Source organism: Ammospiza nelsoni, chromosome 23 (assembly GCF_027579445.1).
Source record: "Ammospiza nelsoni isolate bAmmNel1 chromosome 23, bAmmNel1.pri, whole genome shotgun sequence".
NCBI lineage: Eukaryota > Metazoa > Chordata > Aves > Passeriformes > Passerellidae > Ammospiza > Ammospiza nelsoni.
The window spans coordinates 5389725-5405525 of NC_080655.1; the positions used below are offsets into that span (position 1 = coordinate 5389725).

General features: G+C 59.7%; 1 protein-coding gene across 2 annotated transcripts; it reads right to left on the reverse strand.

The window, feature by feature from the left end:
* Positions 1-262: 262 nt before the first annotated feature.
* On the reverse strand, positions 263-9057 carry CSF1 (colony stimulating factor 1). Of its 2 annotated transcripts, none has more exons than XM_059488114.1 (9): positions 8979-9057; positions 7624-7752; positions 5817-5879; positions 5370-5549; positions 4353-4530; positions 2766-3541; positions 2074-2129; positions 1938-1990; positions 263-1670 (listed from the first exon to the last, which is right to left on the reverse strand). In XM_059488114.1, exons 1-8 carry the CDS (start codon positions 8997-8999, stop codon positions 1939-1941), a joined length of 1455 nt encoding a protein of 484 aa, XP_059344097.1. In that variant the 5' UTR covers positions 9000-9057; the 3' UTR covers positions 263-1670; position 1938. The 2 variants fall into 2 exon arrangements, with proteins under 2 accessions (XP_059344097.1, XP_059344098.1); XM_059488115.1 differs by having other exon boundaries at positions 2766-2893; positions 8979-9019.
* Positions 9058-15801: the final 6744 nt, after the last annotated feature.

Sequence of the window (15801 nt, forward strand, 5' to 3'; positions counted from 1 at the left end):
AGCTTCCCAACCGTTCACACAGATTTTGGGGGGCCCCCGGCACCAGAGTTGGTGCCTGGAGGTCTCAGCAATGCCAGCAGAGCTGGGGAAGGAAGGGCAAATAAATCCCTCTGCCCTCATTCCAGTGACCATGAACTCCCACATGCATCCACAGAGAAGCAGGTCAGGGTAAAAATACCAGAACTCAACCCCAATCACCTCCTCAGGGACCCCAGGGCTGAGACAGCTCAGTCCCCCCTTTCATCCCACACTTACACCAAGCTACACCTCTCTGTTTATTAATAATATTAAATATACAAGTTGTTTTCCATTATTTTCTTTAAATAGACTTTTAAATGCCTTTGTATAAAATATTTCAGGATTTCATTGTATAAAAAAAAACAAAAAACAAACCCATCACAAAACCAACAAAAAAGCCCCAACCAAACAATAACAAAAAAAAAAAAAAAGGCAAAATAAATCCAACATGGGTAAAGGCAAGTTTTCTCCCCCAGGAGCAGCTCCTCCACAGAGTAAACTGGTGACTTACACCACCAGGAGTTTGGCCCCAGACTTCCTGCTGCATCAGGGCTTTTATCCTGATTTACACCAGTCCCTCGCCCAGGAACCCCCTCCTTCTGCCAGTCATAAATACACACACATATATATATATATATTTATATAAAAAACCCCTAATTAATAGTGATGCTTTCTTTAAAAACAGTTGGGTTTGTCCATATTTTCATCCTTCATATAAAAATAATGCTTGAAACTGCCAGAGCAGCGCAGGGGCCACGCTTCATCCGGGGCTGGAGGGAGCCGTTGGATTTTAGGGCATCTCCAGGGCTGGTGTGTCCCAAACCAGGCTCTTCCCAAAGCCCCGGGGTGCCCAGCTGGGGCAGTTCCAGCTCTTACACCCACGTAGATCCCATCTTTCCCAGCCCCATTCCCTTCTCCAAAGCGCAGTCACCAAAGAAATGGAATCCCAGCGAGGCCAGCTCGTGGTGAGGACCCTGTGAGGGGCACACGGCACCCCCCAGAACACTTGTGCAGGATAAAGACTTTCATCCACTCTACTAAAAAATAAAAAATAAGCCCTAACAACAGGAGGATGGGGAGGGGCTGGGATGGTGCCAAGGGTCACCCCAAACCCAGCCCCGTGCAGGGATGGGTGGGCTTTAAATATTCACAGTGTGAGGGTTTGAGTTGCAAGTCAGGGCTGGGGTCCCCCCAGAATTCAGGATGCTCCAGTTGAAGCCTCAGGAAAGGCAGGGTGAAGAGGGGTGGTGGGTGCTGCTCCAAACCCACTCTGCTGGGATGGGACAAGAGCCAGAGGACTTGGGGAGCCAATTCCTTCCATCTTCATCCAGCTCTGGCTGTGTTCAAGCCGGATCAGCTCCATCACCCACATCCAGCACTCCATGGTCCTGCTCAGCACCGCAGCGTCACACCAGCCTGCAGGCATGGCTCCAGCCCTTCTTCGCTTCCTGCTGCCCAGGGGTCCCACTCAGGGCACATCCCCCCATCCTTCTGTCCCTGCCAGGGAGTTTTTTGCAGTCTCTGGCCACGGGCACGGGGCGAGGGCAGAGGGAGTGTCAGCGTCACGGTGGGATCGCGGCGAGGCCGGCGCGTGCCAACCTTCCTTCCGTCCGCATCCGTCCCCCGAGCAGCTTCACATCCTGCCTGGGGCCCTGGGAAAAGGAGCAGAGAGATGAGCAGGAGCTGGGGCTCTGCCAGGGAGGGCAGCGTGGGGAGAAACACACGAAAACCACAGGAAAAAATACTATGTATATTAAGAAAGTGCCAGTAATGGATTAACGAGCTGCAAAACCACATGCTGGCAGCGTTGGGGCGCAGACCTGCTCCTGTCCGTGTCTTCCCACCCAGAATTTCCCTGCCCATGGCCAAGGTCAGCACCGATGGGGACACAATATTGTCCTCACCCAGCCCCTGATCACCTCAGAGATCCTGAGTCTCCAGCTCTGAACATTCCCTTGCTCCCTGCAGCGCCCTGTGACAGAAAGATGGGGGGGTTTAGAGCAGGGTCACCCAGAGTGGGGGTCCCCAAAGCCCCCCCATGAAGGTCACACCCACCTCCTCTCTGGCTCCTCGGGGTCGCAGCCTCCATCCTCCAGCGGCCGCTGCAGGACCTGTATGGAGGGAGGGAGATGAGCCCTGGGGAAGGGGGGGAGGGTGGCAAATCTCCCAAATTACATTCTCCCACCATGCTCAACAACACCAATTAATTGTCCCCCAGTCTCAAAATTATAGGAAAATTATAGGGGAAATGGGGATTAACCCAGAGTGGCCAAGAGACAAGTGGGGAAACTGGGGCAGGAGAGAATCTTGGTGCCCGGGGCAGAGACGAGGTGGGGTCTTACTCCAAAATTATGGGGAAAATGGGGCTCAACCCACACTGGCCAAGAGACAAGTGGGGAAACTGAGGCAGGATTTTGGTGCCCAGGGAGGAAACAAAGTGGGGGAGGAAATGAGCCCAGGGGAAGGGGAGGAGGCTGCAGCAGCAGGGTGGCAAATCCCAAATAACATCCTCCCACCACGGTCAGCATCACCAATTAATTGTCCCCGAGTCTCAAAATTATGGGGAAATGGGGCTTAACCCACACTGGCCAAGAGACAAGTGAGGAAACTGAGACAGGAGAGAATCTTGGTGCCTGGGGCAGAGATGAGGAAAATGGGGCTCAACCTACACTGGCCAGGAGACAAGTGGGGAAACTGAGGCAGGAGAGAATCTCGGTGCCCGGGGAGGAGCCGAGGTGGGGTCTTACCCTGGATTTATACTTGTAGAAGAGTAGCCCTCCCGTGGCCAGCAGGACGGCCACCACACTGGCCACCGTAATGTAGATGAGGGGCTCCTGGCGGCCCTCGCTGGCGGGCGGCTCCTTCCTGCGCTGCTCTGCGCCCAGAACAAAGGCAGAGTCAAAGCTGGGCCCGGCCCCGCCGCCATCCTCGGGGCCCCGCAGCCGGCTGAGCCCCCAGCCCCACGCCCTGGCCCTGTCCCTGCCCGGGGCTCGCAGCTCCGGGGCCATCCTGGAGAAGCGGAGCTGTGTGACAGCCGCGGGGCGGATCCGGGCTGCGCCGGGCGATGCTGTCGGAGGGCTGGTCCTGAGCCCGCCGCGCTGCTCCGGGAGGATGGAGCCTCCCCACTGCTGGCCTGGATCCTGCGGCAGGTGCCCGGTGCCCCACTCCACCAGCTCTCCATCCCCGCGGAGGACGGGGATGTCACCGGGCGCCAGGCTCAGCGTCCCGGCCGGATCCTGGAGGGCTTCGGCACTGCTGCCTGGAGCTGTCTGCTTCATCCCGGGGGCCAGCGCTGTGTCACCTAGCACGGCAGCCGGGACCTCCTCGGTCCCTGAGCCCCCGTCCGTGCTACTGGGGGGCTGAGATGGGGCCTCTAAGTCAGCGAGGGTGGCATGGAAGAGGCTGGAAGGGACCCGGGTGCTAGCGGGTGCCGTGTCCCTGCCAGCGGCAGCAGAGAGGGAGGGCTGGGTGGCAGAAGGGAGGGCAGGGGACAGGCAATTGCAGTCAGGATCTGTCCCCACACCTGAAAGAAGGAGAGAGAAGAGACAGCCGTGGGGTCACCAGCCTCCAAGAGGGGCACAGGCAGCAGATCTGAGGTCGGGGGCATTGTCCCCGTCCCTCCCCGCAGCCCCAGGCAAGCGGGTCAAACAGCCCCTCAAAAATGGGAGAGGCAGGGAACAGGCAGGAGCAGCGTGAGGGTGACAAGCAGCGGGTGGGATGAAGCAAACCCGAGTCACCGGGTCCCCTGAGCTGGTGGCAGTGTGTTAGTCACAACTTGCAGGAGCCAGAGAGCCACGTTTAAGGTCCCCACGGCACAAGGACACGGCACAGCTCCAACATGGGGTGACACTGGGACATCTCCTCCATGCAAACACAGCACGGGCGCTCGCAGGAGCGCAGACGGCAACACAGGGCTCCTCCAGCCCGGCAGCAACACTCGCCCCGAAGGCTTGGCCAGGGGAAACTGAGGCACGAGGCAGCTGAAGTGACACAGCCAAGGTCATGCAGCGTGTTGGTGGCACAGCAGTCCCTCCATTTCTGTTATGCTCCACCCGGCATTGGGGCTCTGAGATAGAGCCCAATGCCTCCTTGGTCCCCCTCACGTCTCTCCCTTGCCTTGTTCCAGCAGGATTTAGCCCAAATCCCACCTTCAAATGGCAGCCAGCCCCTTCTCCCCTGACACTTATGCAGAGCTCGCTGACACAGGAAAGGGGACAAGGTGGACACGTGCCACACCCACAGACACACAACTCTTAAGGTGCTCCATGCAGCGAGCCCAAGCCCCCCAGACTGGCACAGGTTTACTGGGCAGAGGCCAAGCCTTGGCATCTCACCTGGTGAGGATCCAGCCTTCTTGGGTCCCAGGCACACTCTGCGATAGACTCGGCTGCAATCCTTCGCAAAAGTCTCCTGTTCCTCCAGCAGGCGCTTGATGTCCTGGAAAAAATCCTTCACCAGCACCAGCATCTCGTAGGGGGACGTGGTGAACTCCTTGAAGCACATCTGTGAGAGCTGGAGGAGGCACCAGGCTCAGCGTCAGCTCCATGACCGCCCAGTGTCACCCCCACAGATACCACAGCGCTCCCAAGGCAGGACTTGCTGGTTCCTCGTGGCTCCATGTCCATGCACAGCCCAGCTCTGCTCTGCTCCACAGCCCTGCCACACACCCACCCCAGGGCACTCTGCACACCCCATTGCACCCCAGGGCACACTGCACACCCCATTGCACCCCAGGGCACACTGCTCGTCCCATTGCACCCCAGGGCACTCTGCACGTCCCATTGCACCCCAGGGCACTCTGCACGTCCCATTGCACCCCAGGGCACTCTGCACGTCCCAGGGCACTCTGCACACCCCATTGCACCCCAGGGCACTCTCAACATCCCATTGCACCCCAGGGCACTCTGCTCATCCCATTGCACCCCAGGGCACTCTGCACACCCCATTGCACCCCAGGATGCTCTGCTCATCCCATTGCACCCCAGGATGCTCTGCTCATCCCATTGCACCCCAGGATGAAACACTGGACACTCCATCTCACCCCAAGATGCTCTGCACATCCCATTGCACCCCAGGACACTCTGCATATCCCATTGCAGCCCAGGATGCTCTGGACATCCCATTGCACCCCAAGATGCTCTGTTCATTCCATTGCACCCCAGGATGCTCTGGACATCCCATTGCACCCCAGGATGCTCTGGACATCCCATTGCACCCCAGGGCACTCTGGACACCCCATTTCACCCCAAGATGCTCTGCACATCCCATTGCACCCCAGGACACTGCACATCCCATTGCACCCCAGGATGAGGACCCAGGCCCAAAGCCCCACCAGGCTGTGGTGACTGTACCATTCTCTCCTCATCATCCTCCTCCCTGATGCAGGGGTCCATGTTGTCATCAATGCTTTTGTACATCCTGCGCACCGTCTCCATCTTCTTGGCGTTGGATGAGTTCTCCTTGAACTCTGTTCTCTCCAGGATCTTGCCCATCAAGGGAAAAGCAGCTTTCACATAGCAGGTGGAGTCGTTCTGCAAGGACACAGTGACAAAAAGTGACAGCGGTTACCAGATGGGCATCCCACTCTGTCTGGGGGAAACTGAGGCACAGAGGCACCAAATGCCTTTCTACAATCCCACAGGGTTCACAAAGTGGGACCTGGAAGCCACCTGGCCTAGCAGGATGGGTCCCTCCTACAAAGGGAGATGAGAGGGGAGAGTGGGGATCTGGGGACCCCCACCATGCCCCAGCCAGCCCTAATGCCTGTCCCCTACTGTCCCCAGCAAGAAACCACTCACCAACTGCATCTTGTCAATGAACTTGAAGGAGACCCTGCCCGGGTGCTGCATCTGGGTGTCAGCCTGGAAGGACAAAGCAGGATGTCACCCACATCCCCAGGAAGGACAAAGCAGGGTGTCACCCACATCCCCAGGGACAGCGCTGAGCCCCACATATGCCATGCTCTGGGCATGGGGTGCCTGAGACTCCCAAATCCACAGGGCGAGGAGGACTTTGCTCCCATTCCTGCTCATCCCATCCCACCCCACACTCCTCCTCCTAAGGTTGATGCAGTGGCAGGAGTGAGCTCAGGATTCCTGCTCCCATCAGGATGTTGTACTTCCAAATTCACGGACCTTCTCCTGCCTTTCCCTGCCTGCTCCCACCCCGCCTCTCTTCCTCCTCCTCCTCTTCCTGCCAGCGCCACAGCACAGCCCAGCCCTGCTTAATTCTCCTCGGCTCTCTCCCGCACCACTCTCTCCTCTAAATCCAGGCTGCAAAAGAGCATCGTGCGGTGCAGGAGGTGGCCGTGACACCAGGGTCACACATTCCCCGGGATCACACAGCGCCGGGGTCCCACCCGCAGCGCTGCCGGCCGCCCATGCCACGACCCTTTCCAATGGCAGGAAAAACCCACCCGAACCAAACGCTCTCCCTCCGGGCTGCCATCCCAGGCTGGGAAGGCGAGGGCTGGCAGAATTGCGGGCCGGCAATTCTCCTCCTAGCCTGGGATGCCGTCCCGGAAACAATTGCTCCATTATCCTGCAGGCGCTGGAGCGAGGGCCAGCTCCTCCATCGGCGAGGAGAGGGCTGCAATCCCCGGCAGGAAAACCACATCTTCCATTCAAACCCGCTCCGTCCCCTTTCTCCCACAGCCGCGGACCCAGTTTTAATCCCTGGGCGGAGAGCAAAGGCTCCGGGATGTGCTGTGCAGACAGAGCTCGGGCAGAGGAAGCCGAGCTCGCCCACAGCAAAGCTCCTGGCCCCGCAGCTCGGTGGTTAAAGAGGAAGAGGTGAAGCGAGCCCGGACACGGCGGTTACACCGAGCTCGGAGCAGCTCTCGGGGGCTCGGAGGCTGCACACCCGAGTCCCGTCCCTGGCCCGCACACCCCTCTTGCCGCAGGCAGAATTTAATCTGCGACAACCCTGCAAATCCCTGCGTGCCCCCGATTCCCGCTTCTCCCCTGAACATCCGCGTGATTCCCCGCTCGGAGGTGAGCCAAGGGCCACGGAGACAGAGATAGGGCCCCGGCAGCTGGATGGGCTGGGGCAGGGCTGGCCGTGCTGCGGGGCGGCTGCCAGCGCCCAGAGCTGCCCACGGGCTGGGCGGGATGCCGGCCCCATCGCCCGGCTCCATCGCCCGGCCGGGCCCCCCTCGCTGCCTGCCACCCACCCACAGCCCCGTTGCCAGCCCAGCTTCCAGGCAAGCAGCTGGACTCAGGAATGCAGCCGGATTCCTCTGCTTAACCCCTGCGCAGCCGCCCAAAAAAGCACAGCAGCCCGCAGCGCCGGCCCCTCCGCTGCTCCCTGCACCCATCCAGCCTCGCTCCTTTCCCCTTCCCGGCCTCGCTCCTGCTTCTGTCTCCTCTTTTTCCTCCTGGCGTCACTTTTCCACGGCCATCCTTGATAAAGGCACGGTATCTGTCACCCCCGGTGCCCACTTGTCCCTTGTGCCCAGGGATGCTCAGCTCCTGGGTACCATCCCTTCACTAGGGCAGCTGAAAATCGCCCCATTTCCTTATTTCAGCACTAAAAAAGAGCTGCTTCGTGCCCGTCTGGCCCCAAATGAGCCCACATCGCACGGCACAGCCCCGGCACGGCACTCACCAGCTCCTCCAGCTCGGCCAGGTGCCTCTCGGTGATGATCTGCTCGCAGTAGCTGTTCTGCTCCGTCTCATGGATGCGGAGCAGGAGGAGGAGGAGGGACAGCAGCAGGGAGCAGCGGAGCAGGCACACCTAAGCAAGACACGGGGAGAGTTTGAAGCAGGGATAACCCACACACACGCACCAAGCCCCCTGCCCCGCTCCACCGCCCCGCAGCGTGACCACCTCTGTGGTAGCCGGGACTTGGCCACGGTCCAGCAGGATAATCCCACTGTGGTCCTCCAACCCCGAGCCTATCCCCATCCTGCTATTTTTAGGAGCTCCAGGTCAGCAGGGAATTTCCCAAGGCCCGGTGACACAAGCCTGGATGTGGCTCTTGGCCACCTCCACATTCCCGATCCAGCCCCTCTCCCCTCTCCCGCACCATTTCTCCGTCTCTCCTGCAAATCTCCTCCTCCGCCCTGGCTCTCCAGAGCCCATCTGACACACTGACCCACCCATCCCCAAAAATCCTCTTCCCACCCTCCAGACCCCCCCAGCTGCACCCGCCGGGCTCTTTCCATGCAGCAGCTCTGGCCTCGTCCCAAATTTCCCTCCCAATCCCCCTGCAAAAAAGCGGGGAGGCCCCGATCGGTGGCGGGACCCCGGTGAGAAGCGGGGCTTGTCCCAGCGCCAGGACTCCCGAGGAGGGGGCGGCGGGGACCCTGGGGTGGGGGCGCACCCCCGGTTCCCGGGGCACCGGCAGGGACAGGGTGCCTGGGTGATGGGTGGGGGGGAATTTCCCTTGGATGATATCCAGGAATCCTCCCCTCTTGTGAAACTCCAAGATGCCGCCTGGGCCACCGCCGAGATGTGGCCACGGCTGAACGGAGCCTCACCCCGCCGGGAACGGGGCTGGGGACGGGGCTGGAGACGGGAACGGGGCTGGGGACGGGGCTGGAGACGGGAACGGGGCTGGGGACGGGGCTGGAGCCGGGACGGGGCCGGAGCCGGGCTGGGGATTGGAGCCTCATCGCGCAGGTCCGGGAATGGAGCCGGGGCTGCAGCATCCCCCCGCCGGGGACGGGGCTGGGGCCGGGGCTGAAACCGAGGCCTCCCCACGCCGGCGCTGGGAATGGTGACCGGGCGGGAACCGGGAACCGGGGCTGGAGCTGCCGCTTCGCCCCGCGGCTCCGGGGCTGCCACCGCCAACCGAGGCGGGGCTGGAGCATCTCCCGGCGGGAGCGGGACCCCCGGAGGAAGGGACCCGCCACGGGGGCGCGGGGACACCGGGGGCCGCCGCTCCCGCACAGGTGGCAGCGGGGGCCGGATTGAGGGGGGGTCTCCGCGGCCGCGGGGAGCGGGAGGGGCCGCCGTACCTTGGCTCCGAGGCGGGGCATGGGGGCTGCCGTGGGACCGGGGCCGGGCGGAGCGGGCGAGACGGCGGCAGCGGCGGGGCCGAGCGGGGCCGGGCTGAGCCGCCGCCGCGGCCGCGCTCCCCTTTATAGCGCCGCGGCAGCATGTGGTTTATGAGAAAGCACTTGGCCAGCCGCCAGGCCCCGCGGGGCCCGGGCCGGGCCAGCACCGGGAGGGCACCGAGCGGCACCGGCCGGAGCTGCTGGGTCCCATCTGCACCGCTCGGGTCCCATCGGAACCGCGCGGGTCGGGCTGGATCCGATCGGAACCGCTCGGGCCGTTCAGAGGGTTGGACTCGCCACCGCTGGGCTCGGATCGGCGCCGTTCGGGTCAGGCGGGAACCGCTCGGTTATGATCGGATTGGCTCGGATTTCCCGGAATTGGATCGGCTCGGCTCGGCCCGAGGCACCGCCTGTGTGAGCCCCCGTTATCACAAACACACGCGATGTGCTCACCTGGGCACGCACACACATCTGCACAGACGTGCCAGGATCAGACACCAGCCCTGGATGGGCACGGTCACGCCAGGCACCGGTATCCATGGGCACACACACAGCCCTGAGCCTGGCACACGTGTGTGCACACACACAGCTGTGCATGCATGCACACGGAACGTGCACGTGTGTGCTCACACACTCCTGTGTGTGTATATGGTCACCCCTGGGCACTTGTGAACGTGTGAACATACACACAACACCCCTGGATGGGCAGGGACTTCTCTCAGAGCACAGAGCTCTGGGCCTGGCACATGTGTGTGCTTGCTTGTCCCTGCGGACACACACAGACACACACATAAACACAGAGACATACAGACAGACATACACAGACACACAGACACACACAGACAAACACAGAGACACACACACACACACACAGAAACACACAGACACAGACAGACACACAGACACATGCACATACACACAGACACACAGACAAACACAGAGACAGACAGACATACACAGACACACAGACAAACACAGACACACACACACACAGACAAACACACAGACACACAGACACATGCACATACACACAGACACACAGACAGACACACATATGATGGACACCCATTAGAACGTGCAGGGATGGATGCATCAGCAAGGGTGTGCACGGATAGATCCATGAGCATTGATCAGCCCACGTGAGCACAGATCCATCTGCACGGATGGACCCACACGTGCACCAGCAGAGGCATCTGCAGGGATGTGCATGGACAGACAGCTGCATACGTGTGCATGATAGATCTGCACAGACACGGACAAATCCTGTGCATGGATGGGTTCACATGAGCATAGACAGATCCGGGGGCATCGATGGGTGCACACATGGAAGGACAGATCCATGTGTGCATGGGCAGATCCATGTTTACATGGAGAGATCCCTGTGTGCATGGGCAGATCTATGTTTGCGTGGACAGATCCAAGTGTGCACAGACAGATCCATGTTTGCATTGGATGGATCCCTGTGTGCATGGACAGATCCATGTTGGCATGGAAAGATCCATGTTTGCATGACAGATCCATGTTTACATGGACAGATCCAGTTTGCATGGACAGATCCACGTATACGTTGATGTACATTGGTGGATCCACGTGTACATGGGTGGATCCCTGTGTGCATGGCTGGGCCCATTTGTGCACAGATGGATCCCCATGTGCACAAGCAGATCCCTTTGCACAGGTGCAGGTGGATCCCTGGACAGATCCGTGCACAGGGATCTGTGAGGGACTGGATTTGGGGACAGCAGAGCCACACAACAAGCCCCATTCCCAGCTCTGGGATTTTCCTCTTCGCTGCCTGTTTATTTCCAGGCGACTGGGAGTGATTAGTGGCCACGAGGTGATCCATGGCAGTGCCAAGCACTCTGACTGACGGGAAACCGAAAGCAAACTGCTCCGCACACACACACAGAGGGATGCGGCTGCAACAGGACACGGTGACAACGATGGGGCCACGTGTGGGTGACAGCCACCACATCCGAGCATGGAGGGACTGCAGGATCTGCTCCCCTGGGCCGGAAACCCTGCTGGGGCTGCAGAAGTGCTGAGGGGTTTTCTTGGAGCTGAGAGCTGATGCCAAGAGTGGAGGGTTGGGATCAGTGACCTGCTGGAGGAGATGGGGAAGAGCTGGGAAGCAGCTGGAGTTGGGGACTGCAGTGACAGCCCCAAGATAGTGTCAGATCTGCACCAGCACGTTAATGTCACAGGTCTTGTCACCCTCAGTGTGCCTTAGCAACAGCAGCAGATAAAGGTGATAAAGGTGACAGGTTGGAGGGAGAGCTCTGCATGAGAAATCAGCCATCCTCCCCAGATAACCTCTTCCTCCCCAAAACACTGAGACATCACCCCCACTTTTCATCACAAGCTATTCTGGGAGCCTCACAGCTCCCACGCTGGGAGGACACCAGGATGGACACCAAGGGACAAGGGTGAGTGATGCCAGCACCAGGGGTGACTCACGGGGACCCCGTGGCAGCACATGAGGCCCCTTCACACCGGCTGGGGCCACGGGCTGCTCATGTCCCACACACTCATTGCCCTCTGCTTTAAAGGGACAGGAAAAGTGTCATATGCTGGGTCATGGGACAAGCTGTGGGGCAGGGACAGAAGGAGAGCAGGACAGAGGGACGGCAGAATGGACGGACGGGTTAATATTAATCTGCTTCAAGCATGACAGAGGGCAAGAGCAGCATCCGCCTCCTTTTTTTTTTTGGCAGGGAAGTGGCTTTTGCCCCTCCTCCCTTCCCAAACCTGCTGAAATCCCTGAGTCACGGAGCAGAAACGGGGCTGGTGGCAGAGGTGCCAGAGGTGGCAGCTGTTCCCTGCCCACGCTGCAGCCAGAAAACCTGGGGGAGGCAAAATTTAGGGTGGCTGTCCCTCTCCCAGTTGCAAACTGGGACCAACAGCACTGTCACCATGCTGGTGCTGTGCAGGAATTGCCCCTCTCACCCCACAGGCACTGCCAGCCAAGGGGGGAAGGTGGGATGAGGCTGTGGAGCTTCCTGGGCATCCAGAGGTGCCCACATCTGCTGGCACCAGCACAGAGGATGCAGGGATGGAGGCAAGGCAGGGCAGGATGGTCCCTGTTCCAAAGGGACTGGAGCAGCCACCAGCACCACCCTCACACAGCCCCATCTCCACTGTGGCCAAGGCTGGAGCATCCCTCAATTCTCCTGCTCCAGCAATTCCCTCTCTTCCCACCCCCGTGGGAGTGAGAGCACATCCCAACCAATCCCTCATTTCAAGAGGCTTTTTCCAGCCAGCAAGCCCCAAAGCAGGGATAATAAAACCTGTGGCATATCCAAAGGGCCAGGAGCAGCCAAAGGTGGCAGCTGTTCTGTGCCCACGCCATAGCCAGAAAATCTGGGGGAGGCAAAATTTAGGGTGGCTGTCCCTGTCCCTAAAGGGGACTGGAGCAGCCACCAGCACCACCCCCTGCAGCCACAACTCCACCATGGCCAAGGCTGGATCATCCCTCAATTCTCTTCCTTCAGCAATACCCTCTCTTCCCACCCCCATGGGAGTGCGAGCACATCCCAACCAATCCCTCATTTTGGGAGGCTTTTTCCAGCCAGCAAGCCCCAAAGCAGGGATAATAAAACCTGTGACACATCCAATCCCCCCAGCTGCATCCTAGGACCAGCCTCGGGCTGCCTCTGTGGAGAAAGTTATTTCCAGCAGGAAAATGTTGCAAGGTCTTAATCAGTTCCTTCCCGGTGATTCACTGGAGGGCCAGGATGATCTCCCGCAGTCTCCTGAGTGCTGCAGCTGAGCCAGGACCCGACCAGCCCTATCCAAGCTGCAGCCATGTGTGCCCAGGCTGGAAATCCCCGTGGGAAGGTCCCGAGCCAGTTCCTTCAGGAGTGGAGGAATGTGGCTTGGAAGGCACTTCCCTCCCAGCCGCTGCCAGGGGAGGGCTCAGGATGTTGTGATGAGGCTGGAGCCTTCATCCCACAGCAAATCCCCCCCTTCCCCTCCTCCTTCCATCCCTCCTGTGCTGCCTGCTCCACACGGGGACGCTGGAACACCCATGGGGACACTGGAAAACATCAATAGGGATGCTGGAACACCCATGGGGACACTGAAACCACTGAAACACCCATGGGGACACTGGAACATCCATAGGGACACTGAAATATCAATGGGGACACTGGAATGTCCATGGGGACACTGGAACACCCATGGGGACACTAGAATATCCATAGGGACAATAAAACATCCATGGGGACACTGGAACACCCATGGGGACACTGGAATATCCATAGGGACAATAAAACATCCATGGGGACACTGGAACACCCTAAGGGATGCTGGAACATCCATGGTGACACTGAAACATCCATGGGGACACTGGAACATCAATAGGGACACTGAAACACCCGTGGGGACAATGAAACATCCATGGGGACACTGGGACACCCTTGGGGGCACTGAAACACCCATGGGACACTGGAGATCCATGGGGACACTGGGACTCCCATGGGGACAATGAAACATCCATGGGGACACTGTAACACCCATAGAAACACTGGAACACCCATGGGGACACTGGAACATCCTAAGGGACACTGGAACACCCATGGGGACACTGGGACACCCATAGGGGACAATGAAACATCCATGGGGACACTGGAACACCCATGGGGACACTGGAACATCGTACCCTGCTCCCATCAGAGGGGGATCTCGGGGTCCCCTGGCAGCAGCCCCCTCCCCACAGGGTCAGCCCTGGCTGATGCAGGTCAGGGAATTCAGCCAGGCTGGGAGTGAGGGAACCGCAGGGTCAGGCTGTGTCCGGCACCTGTGGAGAAAGTCCCTGCTCAGAGTTATCATAACCCGGGCTCCTTGACCACAGAGGCTCTCAGGAGACCTCCCGCCACCCCAGCACATGCTCGGTGGTCCTGGGCCACTGAGAGAGCCCAGCCTGGGGTCAGGGAGGGGTGCCCATGTCAGAGGAGGGACCAAAGAGGGGTGACAGCCCCGCGTGGGTGACCAGCATGTCCCCAGTGCTCGTGGCTGTGGCTGAGTCACATCAGGCTCCAGCTCCACTCCTCCCTCCACTGAGGAATGTGGCAGGGCCAGAGCCAAAAACCCTCCAAACCTTCAAACCTTCCCAGGCAGCTGCTCATGGGCACCCACAGAGTCTGGGGGAGACACAGGGCAGGAGGTGCCACCAGCTGTGGGTTCAGGGTGGCAGCAGGACGATGCCCACCCTGGGGCAATGACGCTGTGCCCATGCTCTGGGGGAGTCCCCAGCACCCCCAGCACACCCTGAACGAGGGTGCTGGGGGGTCACACTGCCCAGCGTGCCCCATTCCCTGCTGGGCATCACCCAGGGCTCACAGCGCACTGTGGGGGCAGCCCTGGCTCTGCCACGAGGGTCCTGACCCATGGCCGGGGGTCCAGGGGCTTTGCCAGGAGCAGCTGGGCACCAGTGGGGGCAGCTTGGGAATGCCCCAGGGCAGCCAGGCCCCAGCACCACCTGGGGGCTCCCTGCGTGTCACCATGGCCAGGAGCAAGGTGACATCCAAACCCTCCCCGGATGCCACAGCTCTCTGTGTGTGATGGACTGTCCCTGACCTAAAGTGGGACTAAACCCCGCTTGAACCCCCCAAACCGGGAATGTGACCCCCACACACGCCCAGCTGCAGGCTGGTGGGGTGACAGCCCTGTGGCACCCCCCGGCACGGGGCTGGGGTGGCTCTGTGGAGGAGCAGAGCCCGGAGCCAGAACAGAGGAGCTGTTTGTGCTCCCGCCGGGGCCGCTTGTTTATCGGCAGCCGCAGCTGTTTACATCAGCGCTGGCCCCGGCTCCGCACGGACACCCAGACGCGGTCCCCAGGTGCCGGCGGGGCTTTGCTGGGAAGGAGGGGAAGCAGCGATGAGGCTGAGGCTGAGTCACGGCCTTATCTTGCTCCACACCCCGCAGCACGATCCGGAGCTGCTGAGCTCCTTTCCCTGCTCGCCCCCATCCCTGAAAGCGGCAGGACCCCCGGCCCTGAGGGACATCTGTTGTATTGCACTAAATAGTTTATTTAGTTGTTACACGGAAATCTTACAGACATCCTTGCCAGCCAAAGGGACACCTTGGGGGACAAGGGGTGTTATCACAGGGCACGGTGGGGCTTATGCCCATCATTCTCTGGAGGGGGACAAAGATGGACAGACGGACAAGGAGGGGGACAAAGATGGACAGAGAGACAAGGAGGAGGACAAAGATGGACAGAGAGACAAGGAGGAGGACAAAGATGGACAGAGAGACAAGGAGGATGACAAAGATGGACAGACAAGGAGAGGACAAAGATGGACAGAGAGACAAGGAGGAGGACAAAGATGGACAGACAGACAAGGAGGATGACAAAGATGGACAGACAAGGAGAGGACAAAGATGGACAGAGAGATAAGGAGGAGGACAAAGATGGAACAGACAAGCAGGGTGACAAAGATGGTCAGACAGAGGATTGGACAGACCCCTAGCAGTGTATAATCTCCATCATCCCCTTCCCTGATTGCTGAAGGGCAGCTGGGGGTTAATGGGGACGGGGGGGACAAGAACTCTTCTCTATGGGCACCTTGGAGCTTCTGCCCATCATCTTCTGGAGGGGGACAAAGATGGACAGACAGACAAGGAGGGGGACAGAGATGGAACAGATAAGGAGGGTGATAAAGATGGACGGACAGACAAGGAAGGGGACAAAAATGGACGGACAAAGGATTGGACAGACCCCTAGCAGTGTGTAATCTCCATCATCCCATTCCCTGATCCCTGAAGGGGGTTAATGGGGATG

What these genes read in the sequence shown, in the direction of transcription:
- CSF1 (XM_059488114.1), bottom strand. Translation starts at nt 8,999, where the DNA reads ATGCCCCGCCTCGGAGCCAAG. An exon ending in TCATTGACAAGATGCAGTTG is followed by an intron (nt 5,550 to 5,816) that starts GTGAGTGGTTTC and finishes GTGTCCTTGCAG; the next exon opens with AACGACTCCACCTGCTATGT. An exon ending in TCTACAAGTATAAATCCAGG is followed by an intron (nt 2,130 to 2,765) that starts GTAAGACCCCAC and finishes CCCTCCATACAG; the next exon opens with GTCCTGCAGCGGCCGCTGGA.